We start from the raw sequence: 14,344 nt of genomic DNA on the forward strand, positions 1-14,344 counted from the left end.
GGAGACGCAGTGATAGAGTGAAGGAGCCAGAGGAGCTCTCTGGTGAAGAATGGAGCATCACGGCGCCGAGCGGCTTCAGTGGCCTTTCCTCGCTCCCTCGGGCCGTCGCTGCCTCTCAATTAAATTCTAATCGATGGGAAAGCCTCATTATCCCCACTGCCTGCAATGCTGTGGAATTGATCTGTGGTATTGATATCGCCGTACAATGCAGAATTTACAAAAGCTTTGGTCAGAATGGCCGGTGTTAGCGGGTCCGAGGCGTGTACAGTACAAACTAAGCAAGGTCTTTGTAGAGAAAGAAGCGTGAGGGCAAATGAAATGTCATATTGAAAGTCGGCCTTTTAAAGCTTAAACAGGTAAAAATGGTTTCATCCTGAGTGACAGAGATCCTATTTATTAACAAAGCGTCAAACATAATTTTCTCATGTTTACCCATGAGAGTGATGCATCTTTCCTTTTCTATCAGACATATCCTCTCTGTACTTGACATTTGTCACCTTCATCTGTTAAGTTGGGTATTTGGGTTATATTATTTAGGTGACATGCCAGAGGAACCCTGCAACTGACAAAATGTATTCAAATGTTTTCAGACAAATCAAAAACATAACTGAATGCATCAATTAAAAATATAGAGTTGTTATTTAAAATGAGGCTTGTGACGGTTAAATAGAATAATGAAATATATTAAGATATAAATTAAAGCATTGAAATAACTGATGGGTGGTAAAGGAAGAGTAACTTTATATTTATTTTAGGCTATCTTAATTGTTTGACAAACAATATTCATTATTGTATTCAATTATTTTTTTCACTTGTCCGACATGTTTACTACATTTTGTGAGATTAAATAGTGCAGCATATTTTTAAATAATATTGCTTTAATTGATGCAAATATCTGTCTGATCCAAATTCATTAATAATGTTCATGTTTTCTGTTGCAAACCATCGTGTTCTGAGGAAGATCAGTGTAAAAGTGGTTCAATGTTGCAGGCAGTACATGCTGTCATCAGCCTGCTTTTCAATTGAAAATGCTAAAAAAAAAAAAAAAGATATGTACACACACACACACACACACACACACACTGAGTTAAAGGAGAAAGATATGAGCACTTTCAGACAGCGACGAGGACAGAGGTGTCCGAGGGGGAGGCCTGTTTAGAAAGCACCTGCCGGCGACCCCCAAGGAGCAGACAGATGATTCGCCACAGGGACAGGAACACCTGACACACACACACACACACACATCATCTAAAATAATATGTGACTGCAAGCTGAGTGGGAACCTTGAAAACGATTCACCCCCTTCAACACACACGCGAACACGCAGAGAAAGTGACTGTAAAATGCTGTGGCAGGCAGAAATAGGGAAAGAAAGCACAAAGCAGGAGGAGACTGAGGAGAGAGATGTCATCAAATGTACCTTTCTTCAATGTATTCGGTTATTATGTACAGAACCCAGGAGTGGCCACAGAAAGAAATATATATATATATATATACTGCCTGTATTGAAGACAATGTGTAGAATTGCATTGGTTACAGTGGATGTGTTGCGCGTAAATGCGGCTTGACAGCGCGCAACATCACTGCCGTTAGAGACTGCAGTGTGGCGCGCTGTGCCGACTCTCTGTTATATACACACTTATCTCGAGCGCACAAATCAATCAAAACGTGGGAACGTTTTAATTAAATTGAGGCCACGAATTACTATCTTGTGCGCACAAATTAATCAAAACGTGGGAACGGTTTAATTCAATTTAGGGCACGAATTACCGGTATATCTTGTGGGCACAAAGTAGTACAGTGTGGCCTCTATACAAACATAAATTGTTCCTCTCTATGGCCACTCCCGGGCTCCGTCATCACGGGCTTGTTGAGGAGGAAAAAGGTAGGAGGAGAGGAGACAAGGGAAGGTAGTGAGGAGAGACTTATCCCATTCAGCCAGTTTATCACAACACCCCTGTACCCTTCATTCATCGTCCTCTCCACTGTGCAGCTTGCTTCGGGTGCTGAAGTCCTCCCGACTCTTGTTCAATGCATTCTGAACTCGCCCGTCATCACCAGTATCGTGGGAGGAGAACTATTTACGCTGACTGTTAAATCATTAAATTCTCATTTGCAACATTTCCTTGTTCATGATATTAAGTGGGAACAGAGAAAACAATTGCTGCTGTTGTGATCGTGCTGGAGAGCTGAACTCTGATTACGTGCCGGTTAGTGACAGGTACAAATGTGCTAATTAAATGTTGAGGCAGTCTCCAGCTGCAATGGGTGTGCGTTTGTGTTTGGTAAAGTCACACGTGAAATCAATGTGTGTATAAATGACCAATGTCTGCAGCGTGATGACTGTGCCGTCGAGATGTTGGGCTCCTATCTCCTTTGTCTTCATTACGTAATTCACAGATTTTAATTGGCTCCAATTGTCTTGTTTTGTTAAGCCATGATGGTGGTTTCCCTCAGCTTACCAACGTAGCTTTAATGATCTGAACCTAACCAGACCATAATCATAAAGGCAGGATATCAAAATGTACAGAATAGAATATATATGATTAAATGCTTCTTTAACTGTAATATTGTCACTTTCATTTCAATGCATATCAGTTTAAAATACAATACATGCAATGTTTTAGGGTGTTAGTGATCTCCTATCGCTACCTTCGGAAAGGTGTCTTGATTATTGGAGGCAAACCTCGGCGTTGGAGTGAGAGTAGCCAAGGACACACAGATGAATGAATCTGTTCTAATGTTGGGCTACAGGATACTGCCACACACACACACACACACACACACACGTTGAGCAGAATGCTAAATGAATAGCTTCGACTGGCCTTGCAGCGACGGCAGCGCAAAGCCATCGTTCATGTGTGTGTTTGCAGACAGTATACTGCAGGGAGAGTGTTAAAGGAGGGAGCTTTTAGTCTTCATCGACAGCAAACTGTGCTTAACAGTGTGTGTGTGTGTGTGTGTGTGTGTGTGTGTGTGTGTGTGTGTGTGTGTGTGTGTGTGTGTGTGTGTGTGTGTGTGTGTGTGTGTGTGTGTGTGCGTGTGTGTGTGTGTGTGTGCGTGTGTGAGTGCGCTTGTCTCACTCCGTCAGGCCATATTTCTCCGTGGGTCTGCATTAATAACACCTCGTCCCTCCGTGTCACGGTTGGACTAAACTAACATCTCAAACGCAGTGGGACGTACAAGAAAAGGCTTGATCACGCTGCACCCACTCGCTCAACGCCGCGCGCACAAACACGCCAAAGCCCAGCTCATCGTGACTCCTCTTCAAAATGAGCTATTGAAATCCAATGACTTTGATTAACTCGAATGCCTTAATAACAAACCTCAGTCTATTCATTCAGGAGCGTCAGTATTCAAGCTCAGGAAGCCAGGGCCGGCAAGGCAGAGCGTGGGTTTACTGCAGAGAAGAGAATAAAGACTCACTGCTCTCAAGGACAGCTTACCTCAGCCATCACAAAGTGGTGGTTTACCCAGAGATGCTTTTGTGAGCAAGTTCGCGGAGGATGGTGAGGACGAGGAGTTGGTTTGTTGAGAAGTTGTGGTGAAGAAAAGTGCATGTTAAAGGCACAAGTGTATCGCTTTCTCCAGCTCAATCAACACCCAACCACATCAAGACGCTGGACCCTGCTTTTTTTGCTATTTCCTTCACACTTCTTCCTGCATGGCAGTGAAAGTTGGCACTGGATGGATGTTGTGAACACACGGTCGTCAAATATTCATGTACTTCCTGGGAACATGGCTGCATTTTGAGTAGAGCTTCCCTGATGTGCAAAGCTGCGGGACACTGACGTGAATCACACCAGTACAGCCCCGCGTAAAGGTTACGCTGCTGCTAGCTGCTGTGCCACTCAACAACCTGTGACCACACACCCTGTGTCTTTAGACCATAATCACTGCTTCTCGCCACAAAAAACGATGGACTCACCCGTTCTCTGCGTCTACTCTCTGTTTCGCTCCCTCCCTTTCTTTCTCAGGTGTTTTGGCAGGTAAAACCCCATTTCCCTGTCCCCCTTGGGGAGCGCTGACCTAACTGTCGGTGCTCCCCGGAGCCACGGCTAACTCCGCAGACCCATTTGTCAATGTTGACCCTGAAACACCTCCCCTTTCCACCCCCCTCCATTTGTCTTCCATTTCCTCCTCTGTTCCCTTTCTCTGCTATTTTTACAACCCTCCCCATATGTCTCTCTGTATAGCCATCCTCCCAAAACAGACTATAAAAGAAGATGGGCCGAAAGGGGGAGGATGAGGGAAAAGGACGGGGGGGGGGGGGGAAGAGATAGAATAAGAAGAGTGATGCTGAAGCTGGAGGGAAGTGGAACACCAAACTAGAACATGTAGGAACAGGTGATGAAATAACGTACTGTACGTTATTGTAGAAGATCGTAAAGCTAATGTTGCTCATCTGCAGGATGACTAAAAATGCAACCGTTTGCCAAAACATGAGCCATAACAATGTGATGTCAATTAACATACCAAATAACAAATCAAGCTTTCTTCAGCGAGTGCATACGTCTGCTGGTAGCGCAGCTTCTCACCCTGCAGAGGACTGGATGTCAACGAGGCATTCAGTGGCAATGTAGAGATGAACGGAAAACACATTTAAAACTAAAAACAGTTGAAAGAACAACATGTAACAAAATGATAACGTATATATGTTGGGAAGCGCTCAATCGCCGATAACCTGGCGGTCACAAAAAAACACGATGAACAGTTCAACTCGTTATTACATAAGGCGTTGCCAACATGAACGAAGCGTAACTTCTGTGTTTTGTGTTATCAATCAGTCAATGAGACAATTCATCAAAGCAAACACAACCCACACGTATTCATCTTATTAGTTATTTACATGTTTCTAAAGCTGTGGCCCTGTGTCCCCTTGAGTACCAGCAGGACGGATGTGAGGGTCACACAGTGTTGGCATTATCAGAGGTTGCATACAGTAATTACAGTACGCGGGGGGGGGGGAATAGGATGCACGCTGACTTCGCTCAGCAAAAACCTTATCGCTAATAACCACACACTATCAGCTTAATTAAAGGTGGCCTCTTTATAACGCCTCGCTCCGCTTTCCTCTCTACTTCTTACTCCGTCGTTTGTGCTCGTCCCCCCCCCCTCCCCCCTCTCTCTTTCAAGGAGGAATCCTTGAATCACTCTTTCGTTGTCCTCATTCTCTTCCCTCTATCTTTTGAAGTCAGCCAAATTCCAAAACTCTGCATTCTAAAAAGCTGAGGGGGGGGGGTCACCACACTACGTCAGTTCCGTGATGTAACACGACACTTTAAGGACGACATATTAAGGACGAGAGCCGAGAGCGCCAAGACGAGTTGCAAATGACCTGAAAAGCTAAAAATAGTTTCCTCCAAAAAAGTCGTTCGCTGCAGCATTTAAACCGGGAAGACACATGAAGAGGGACTGAAGCCTTCATCATCAGTTACGTTAGACTGGATTCAATGCCACTGACTCATTGTGGACGATGGCCGCCATGTTTTCACGGACATACAGTGCTAATATTACCTTAATATGATGGCAAAGCGAACCTCTCAAAGGTGCGACGACACACAACTCGCCGACGGATGGATAAAAGCCGGAGCCGAGGCTTTTATGATTCTCTTCTGTTTTCAGCCCGAGAGAGTTAAAGCTTTGCGGATGTGAAGCATGTGAAGCTCCCAGCAGCCAGTCAGACACACGGACACTTCTTGTCAGGCTCGAGGAGTCCTCTTAAGTTGTCTTTCATGCTAATGCATGTGATGCAGCAGCATTTCTACTCATTATTGTTTTTAAAGCTGAAGTTTGAAGAGCAAAGTGCTCGCTATCCGTTACACAAACTGGGAGAGAAGTGAGGGAGATACAAATGAGCTGAGTGTGCCAATAAAACATGAATAATGCCGTTTCCCCGAGACACTGCGGAGTAATGTGGCAACAGCATATCTGCATGACAGTGTGTGTGTGTGTGTGTGTGCTGCATGCATACTTTGTGTACGTGTGTGTGCTTTTAAGTCAGAAATAGAAAGGAATGGGCGGAAAGCTAGATCGAAAAAGTGGTGCCATTAAAGAAGAGAGAGCTGAATCAAACGCTGTGTCCCTGAAACGTGGACGTGGCTTTGTTAAGTGCCGTGTGTGTGTGTGTGTGTGTGTGTGTGTGTGTGTCTGTGTGTGTGTGTGTGTGTGTGGATGGGAGGGAAGAGGGAGTTGCGGGGTGCAGCCGTGGCGAGCTCCTTTCGACATGGCAGCTATAGATAGGCCACTCTGAGAGATCTCTCATCACAATCTTAAAAACGCTGAACAAAGAAGCTGCGGCTGGAGAAAAAAACAAGAGAAGAAGAAGAAGGGAGGACAGATAGACATAGCAGATTAGATGAGAGGAGGAGATGATGATGGAGGACACAGCAACACAGGGATGCAGGAAGACCTGATTTGATCAAATTAAAACACAAACAGTGCAAAAACTTTTGTTATACAAAAGATTTCAATATGAAAGTTTTATTTTTTGTATTTTCAATGACCTATTTAAAAATAATCTCCTGTCCTCCTGTTTTTTTTAAAATAACTGCAGAAACAAGCCTGGAGAATGGACTGCACCGATACTCACAGAACAAAGACACTTTACTGCACCAGAGGACGAGACACGACTGAAATGTGAGCACACAAATCGTACCTGTGTGAGTGCGAGTGTGTCTGTTGAACCACTCAGCGTGTTCCAGCCTCCCTGCCCTCATAACATGTTGCTAATAACTGTACACCTTTATTAAAAGGCTCCCAGGTTTCCCTCGTTATTACTGATGTCGAGGTCTAAACAGTCTGGCTGACCTCATTTCCATGGCTGCCATTTTAAACTTACATTGCTCTCATGTTGGGGAACTATCAAGAGGATTGTACAACTGAAGAAAAGAATCTCGTGCTAACGTAGCAGGTGAATCAGCACAAACTGCCGAGATACTTATCGTTGAATGTAATACATGCATTTCAATAAACACTGCCTTAACCAGTTGGAATATTTTCCGTCTTTAAAGTTGAAACTCTCTCATTTGTCCCTTTTGACTTTAAAGATATTTTATTGTTTGTATGTAACAGTTGATTGGCAGCTGCAAAGTAAAGCTACACGGGCGGCAATTTTGAGATCTTCTTTCTGCCATCCACACAAGGTTTGTTGCACCATTTCATTACGGCGCATTCAGTTTCGTACGAACGCTGGAAGAGAGCAGCTTGACTCGAAACTGATCCCTGATACCGCTCTTACCGTTCTTAAAGAACGAGACAATTTAATGAAACGACTTCAATGTTCAGAACATGAGGAGATGTTTCTCCGAAGGCTTCAGCGACGGGAGCTTTTTCGTGCCTTTTTTCTTTAATGTCGTTCTCACGTTGGCGCAATCGCCTCGTGACACAACGAAGAGGAATGAAAAGACTTTTCTCAGCCGGCAACTGCATTGCATGTGTTATCTGTATATTAGTCAGGCTTAAGCTGAGATGACAAAATGCTCTCTTCCAAAGCTGTGACAGCTGCGTTATTCTCTGCGTGCCTCTTCAGTCTCTCAGCCGCCGAGCTTATGTTATGTTCATTGTCGGGTATTTCTGCCGGCTTACGGCGGTTGACGAGAGTCGAGTCAAGCAGATCAGAAATTCTATTTACTCCTGAGACACTTGGGTTAATCAACGAAAAAAGATGGGTGGACGGACCCGCCCACTCACACATTAGTCTGAGAGTCACTCACACACAAAAACACAAACAAGACAAACAGACAAGAGGATCAGCCTGATGTTAGCCAGGCCGTTGTTTGCTTATCCTTGTAGCGCCGCCGCCGAGTGACAACACGCCCTATCTGGAACACACAACAACACTTGTGCAGCAAACAAACAGTTGGAATGTGATGGCGACGACAGCGTGACACCGATCAACGTCGCTGTGGGTCAAAGGCACGCGGAGCACGGACCCGAGCTGCAAAAAGAGTTTGACTGAGGACCAAGCAGCAGCAGAAGGTTGAAATTAAAAATTAAAAAATTAAAGACTAAAAGCAAATGCGTACACCAGTACACAACATCAAAATCAATTTAGATCCCAGTTCAGCAGCACATAACGCAGTCAGTCCATCCATCCCCAGCCTTTGTCAATTCATTTAGGAGTGGAGACGATGCTCCGGGTAGTGAGGGTCATAACTTTCATTTCTACAGTGCCAGGTCAATACCCATCCAGTGGATTTACAGCTCGTGACCCGACTCGTCCACCTGGCTACAGCCGCCACTGTTAAAATGCACCCTCTTCTTTTGCAAGCATCCGTGTGTGCTCGTGGAAGATGGAACTTTGTGTGTGTGTGTGTGTGTGTGTGTGTGTGTGTGTGTGTGTGTGTGTGTTGGTCTATGAGCGTGTGTGTTGCTGCAATCTCTGAACACACTGCGGCTGAAGCAAAGACTCTCCTGAGATGCTGAAGGGGAAGAGGCGCCAAAGAAGGGAGAGAGAGAGCGAGAGAGAGAGAGAGAGAGAGAGAGAGGAGGAGAAGAAAGGAAATAAAGGCAAACAGAGTTGAAGAAGGAGAGATGAGGGGAATGGGAGGGGTAAAGCTCAGCAGCATTACTTTTCTATACTTTGGAACAGATGCCATCAAGGACAGCCAGAGAGGAGCGGGGGGGGGGGGGGGGGGGGGAGAGAAATGTACTCATAGAAAGAGCTAACAGCTCCATTTTCTCTCGTCCCACATATTCATTCAAATCGATTCCCTTTGAGATGTGAGAGGCCATTTCTCATCGGCAAGACGGCTGCATAGCTATTGGAATAATACACACACTCGAACAGAGTGGCTGCAGTTTAATGACAGGGTGATTTCAGGCAAACAAAGACCAAACACTCCACACGGTAATTGGACGAACTTGTGAGTAATATCATAAAAATGTTGTTTCCATCCACTTTATCACCTTCCCTCCACCTTTACGCTCTGATTTGCTATATTTGACACAAGCAAGAAGCAACAACCATTAGTGTGAGTGAGTGTGAGTGTGAGTGTGTGTGTGTGTGTGTGTGTGTGTGTGTGTGTGTGTGTGTGTGTGTGTGTGTGAGTGAGTGAGTGTGTGAGTGTAATTACACCGCCTGAGGGGAGACAACAACAGGGATGGATGAATAATGTCCTTTGATCACAACACCCCACACACACACGCACACACACACGTTTGCATCTATACTACATTAATGCTGGCAGTTACATCGGGTGTGTGTGGTTAGTTCTGCCGTCATGACACATAAAAACATATCGGAACACATACGAGCAGCACTAGGGCACTAGTTTATCCATATGCATGATCAGGCCAGTAGAACAAAAGTCAATAATTAGTGCGTTACTCCACACCGATTCCTGCACGCAGGAAAAGCATCAGTGCACTTACTAAATGCGTCATGTAGAGCATCATTCAGTGTATTTTCTGTTTTATAAAATGCAGTCACCACTAGTCAGCCCGAAGCAAGAAGAGTTCCCTGAGTGCGTTACTCCTAAAGTGACATATTCCCAATTAGAGACCAATGGAATGACCCATTTTACTGGAAAAGTATCTTTGATTTTGGTTTTGAAAAACAAAGTGACAAATTCAAAATCTGCTTGGCGTTCAGTGTTTTACTTCTTTTTGCGCTGGTGTCAGCAGAATAATCTGGGAGGCTTTTGCTTTCTGTGCTCACTGAGCATCACACACAGTATCCATTCACTGGTTTCAATTGCTGAATAATTATTCAATCAACCCGTGTAAATGTGTCAGCTCTTTAAGACGCTCAACGGATGAATTCTGAAGTGAAAATATTGTGTGTGTGTGTGTGTGTGTGTGTGTGTTATGGTGAGGGTACGGGAAAGACTCCAGGAAACTAATGTAAGTCAATGTAATGTCCTCTGAAGTGATGGAAACACAAGTGTGTGTTATTCAGGTAATGTTTAGGTTCCTGTTCATCTATCTTTGTGAGGACCTGTTTAAGTCCCAGAACATTGGGAGTATAAGGACATTTTTGGAAAGTGAGAACATTTCGGCCTGTCCTCACAGAGGTTCGGGGGTTCAAATAAGTACGAGCTTTTGGTCACAGTCAGGTTAAAAGAGCAGTGGTCTCGGGTGGGGGTTTGGTTCAGGCGGTTAGTTGTGCTGATAAGGAGAAGGAGCCGGAGAATGCATCATCAATGAAGGTCCTCACAAGTATAGAGTCACATCTGCAGCGTTACACTGCTGAGGAAGATTAAAGAGCGTCACATTCTCCAACACGTTGATTTATTCACAAGCAAGGAAGTTTGTTTATCTTCAAAGAGCAAAGGGAGGGACAACTCCCATCACTGCTGTTAACACAAGCGGTGCACACGGACCATGGTGGCCTCAAAATGTGAAGAGAAAATGAAAAAACAGAAAACACAGCAGCAGAAGACTTAACGAACTGGGAGTATCAACAGCTCCGAGTTAGGACAGACACAAACAAAGACTTGAGAAGTACAGAGAGTGTTCGTGACCAACAGGATCCAGTTGCCGTTATTCACCTCGCAGCAGGTCGATAAGCATTTAGCGTGACAATTACACGAAGTCAATCAACAAGCCGGGGCCAGACATCCACCCACGCAATCACACCGGCTCAGGGAATGGGAAAGCGGGAGCCTTCAGAAGTGGACGCAAGAGAGGACGGAGAGAGCGAAAGAGAAAAAAAATAAATGTCAGCAATGAGCAAAAACAAGAAATGAAATGAAATAAACTCTGTTTTTAAAGGAACTGCCGGGGTGGTGGCTGAGCGGCGGATTGCTGAGAATGCAGCAAGAGAAGACATTCCTCTCCTCGATCAATAATGTATTATTTTCAATACAGGCGAGTGGTGCATTCGGCAATTTCATGCACGTCTATGCACACACAAGTACGAAGGCGTAATCGTGAACAGACAAACACACGGAGGGTCTTACAAGGCGTAGTCATGGGAGCCGAGCTTCTCGTATGTCACGTGAGGATTAGCGAAACATCAGCATGGAACAAGGCGGCAGAGGGGCCGCGCTGCTTACGCTTCAGAGGGTAACTGAATAAACCATATATATGTATCTATATACATAGATATATATAAAACGTATTTGGATTGTGGACTGTTCTCTGTGGAAAGAGAAGAGCTATTTGAAGAAGTAAATTGTTTGAGAAATTGCAATCAGCCTTTTTTTTTAAATATATTTTTTGGCACATTTTAGTACAAATGCTTAATTGAAAACGTAATTGAGGTTTTGATGTGCCGGCCTAATAACAATGAAGATGCATTGTGGGAGACTGATTATTTTCAAACACATTAAAACCGCTGGTTTAATTTGTCAGCGTTTTGATTGCTCTGGCTTCTACACTCACACGTTGTATATTTGAACAAACCCCATGCTGAGATTTCTATTACATTTACGAGGTTCCCTTTTATATATATTCTTAAAAATAACTGGTGTAAACCATCCAAGATAATCCTCTAATGTGTCCTCAAATGCACAGTACATTTACTGCATAACCAGAAAAAGCAATGTATTGACGACAATGAACTTCACACATTGTGAAGAGGATTTGAAGCTAGCACAGACACACAGGTAAATGGGGGGGGGGGGATGGAAAGTGTGAGAAAGAATACAAAAGGGAAGACAAAGTGGCAGGTCGAGCATTTCAAAGTGGATTATTTTCTCCTCATCTGCTCCCGCAGAGGAAATACTCCTGCTGTCAAGGAGCTGAATTGCTGCTGTTTCAATGACACTCGTTGACAGGGGACATGGGGACATGGGGACATGGGGTGTGTGTGTGTGTGTGTGTGTTGCTGAAGTAGGTGGTGTGTGGCAGGTGCCAGTCAGGACATTCTGTAATTCCCCTCCACTCAGCCTCGCCTCTGGTCAAGCTGAGAGATTATACCTCACCCCATTTCATTCCTCCTCCTCCTCCTCCTCCTCCTCCTCCTCCTCCTCCTCCTCCTCCTCCTCCTCCTCCTCCTCCTCCTCCTCCTCCTCCTTACAGGGTCAATAATGTTTTACTGCAATGACTTGAAGACATTTGTATATTTGCTATGAACACACGGGATAAGTCGCTGAGACGTTCTACGGCTGCTGCATGTTTTATTGTGGGCCACAGGGTCGCGTTTGGTGGGAGACCTGCTGGAAGAAAGAGCGATTGCTCCGTGGCATGAAATAGGAAGAGCGATGCTGGTCTTTCACTGAGACTGGAGCTAATGATTTGTGATCGTCTCACACTGGCGGATCTCAAAGGAAAAAGGAAAGGTTTATCGAGAAACAATTCCTCCTCTTTAGGGTGTTAAAGGAAAGACAAACACTCACTAGTTGGCGCTTGGTTGTGGGGGAAGAAGCTAGAATTCATCAAAAGTGTGGCAGTCATTTTGAAAAAGACTAACAATATCATTGGATAAGACCCCCGATTTCATTTCCTTACAATTACACCAAGATGTCTGTCAATGATTTGACAATGGACACGTTGGTGTTTCAAAGCGCTATATGTAGCATCTTTAAGTCTGGCTAACACACCGTCTGGTAAGCCGCCTTTGATCTTCTGGGCAAATAATACAGATAAGAATATCCTCATTGTGGATCGGATGAATCCCCGGCGCTAAGCACCGCCTCGTGAGTCCACGGCATCATGTGCCGCTCGTCTCTTCCTATTCACGGTTCAAAGTGATTGGCAGGCTGACGGCTATTCAAATGGCACAGCCAATCGTGACTCTCGCACTTTTGTCTGAAAGAATCCCGCACCATGGATGGAGACTTCCAAGATTACAGCTCACTGTACCACGCAGTCGCCGTTAGCCAAACTTACAAACACCCACTGCCTTCCAGATTTCCTCTCCTCTTGAGTCACCCATCCTTCTTCCCTTGCTTCTGTTCTCTACCTGCTTTTCTTCTACCCATTCCTCCAACACCTTTCTGCGGATACCTTCCTCATCCTCCTACCCATGTTACATCCTCCACACCATTTCTTTCCACCAATGTTCGTCTGCGATTCTTTCTTTTCGGCTACACTGATATTTGAAAGGTTCTTATTGGCAATGTTTCTCATGTAAGCATGATAAGATGCGATTGCCGTTTCACAGGCTCTCGACAGCCCCAACAGCCAAATGTGTAAAAGGTGTCAGGTGGGTGTGTGCTTGATCTTCTCGGTTCAGCAAAGACTCACTCCAAACCGAAGCAATCATTCAATTTGATTCATTTCAAAGTTGTAATTCATCCATTCGGTCAACTCCATACACCACTTGGCTTTGCACAACTTCATCCATTCATCAAAAAAACAACACTCTTCCAGCAATCATCCTCCCACCCACGATCCTCCATACCTTATCGGCCATGATCATGGACGACCCTCCGTGGATGCCCAGGATGGGTATGAGCGTCTGCGAGGAAATAAAATCCAAAATCTGGGCGATGGCCTCCTGGTCGGTGCCATCCCCGAACACCACGCCGTGGATCTTTGTCCCGGACATCAGGTCGCACATGTTGGTGATGATGCTCTTCGGGTCGGTCTCGTTGACCAGCAGTGTGACCACGTTGACGTCGATGGGGTCCTCCTTGCTCCACAGCGCCCGGATATCCCGTTCTGAGATGTAGCGCGTGCGTCCCAGGACCACCGCAATGTTCAGGACCGGCACTTTATCCGAGGCGCCGCCAGTTCGCTGCTTTTGGGCCGCCACGGGGTCAGCAATCAGGGTCACCGCCACCAGGAGAGCCAGGGATAGCAGCACTCCATTACTACCACTGCTAATGGTGCAACTGGTGAAACTGCTGCTCCATCTACTCCTCCTCTTACTCCTTTTGCTGCCGAGGGACATTCTGCCAAACCACTTCATCCCCTGCATGGGAAAAGGATGAGCAAGAACAGCACAGATGAGGACAGATCAAAAAGAGAGAAGGAGATGGCAGAGAGAAGTGCGGAAAGATGAAGGCAGAGAGAAAAGACGGGAGATAAATTGTTAGTGCACGGCTCTTTAAGCCCACACATTCAGGTTGCATCTTTCCTTTTTATTCCACTTCTTCTCAGTAACGTTATTATACACATAAACCTTGTGGGGAGGGAGATGGCCTTGAGAGGAAGTTGCGGAGGGGTGAGAGAAAGAGAAAATGACGAACAAGTGTAGCCTACTCTTTATGGTCACGACGCTGGGATCAGATGATTCAGGAGCAAGCTGTGCTGTTCGGAAGCGGCAGGCAGACAGTTATGCAGTTTACCAGTGTAATATCTTTTAACTCAGCCTGCAGCATGGATTGACGCACAAATTGCAAAGGGGGGGGGGGGGGCTGTGAGTGACAGTGATAGACAAACTGTACTCAACATTCCCATATGTTTGGTTCTGTTACGCTTCCTGCCTCTCGGTTGATTTAGCTGTTCAATT

At 45.2% G+C, this 14,344-nt stretch overlaps 1 protein-coding gene across 1 annotated transcript in view; it reads right to left on the bottom strand.

The window, feature by feature from the left end:
* The window catches only part of grin2aa (glutamate receptor, ionotropic, N-methyl D-aspartate 2A, a), a gene marked incomplete at its 3' end in the record, with an annotated part of 99,367 nt that extends 85,563 nt beyond the window's left edge, over positions 1 to 13,804 (bottom strand). Inside the window, exon 1 of the mRNA XM_079281580.1 lies at positions 13,292 to 13,804. Coding sequence (XP_079137706.1) covers positions 13,292 to 13,801 — 510 coding nt within the window. The 5' untranslated portion in view covers positions 13,802 to 13,804. The remainder of the gene's footprint in view (positions 1 to 13,291) is intronic.
* Positions 13,805 to 14,344: the final 540 nt, after the last annotated feature.

This window comes from Melanostigma gelatinosum (genome assembly GCF_949748355.1).
Source record: "Melanostigma gelatinosum genome assembly, chromosome: 13".
Lineage (NCBI taxonomy): Eukaryota > Metazoa > Chordata > Actinopteri > Perciformes > Zoarcidae > Melanostigma > Melanostigma gelatinosum.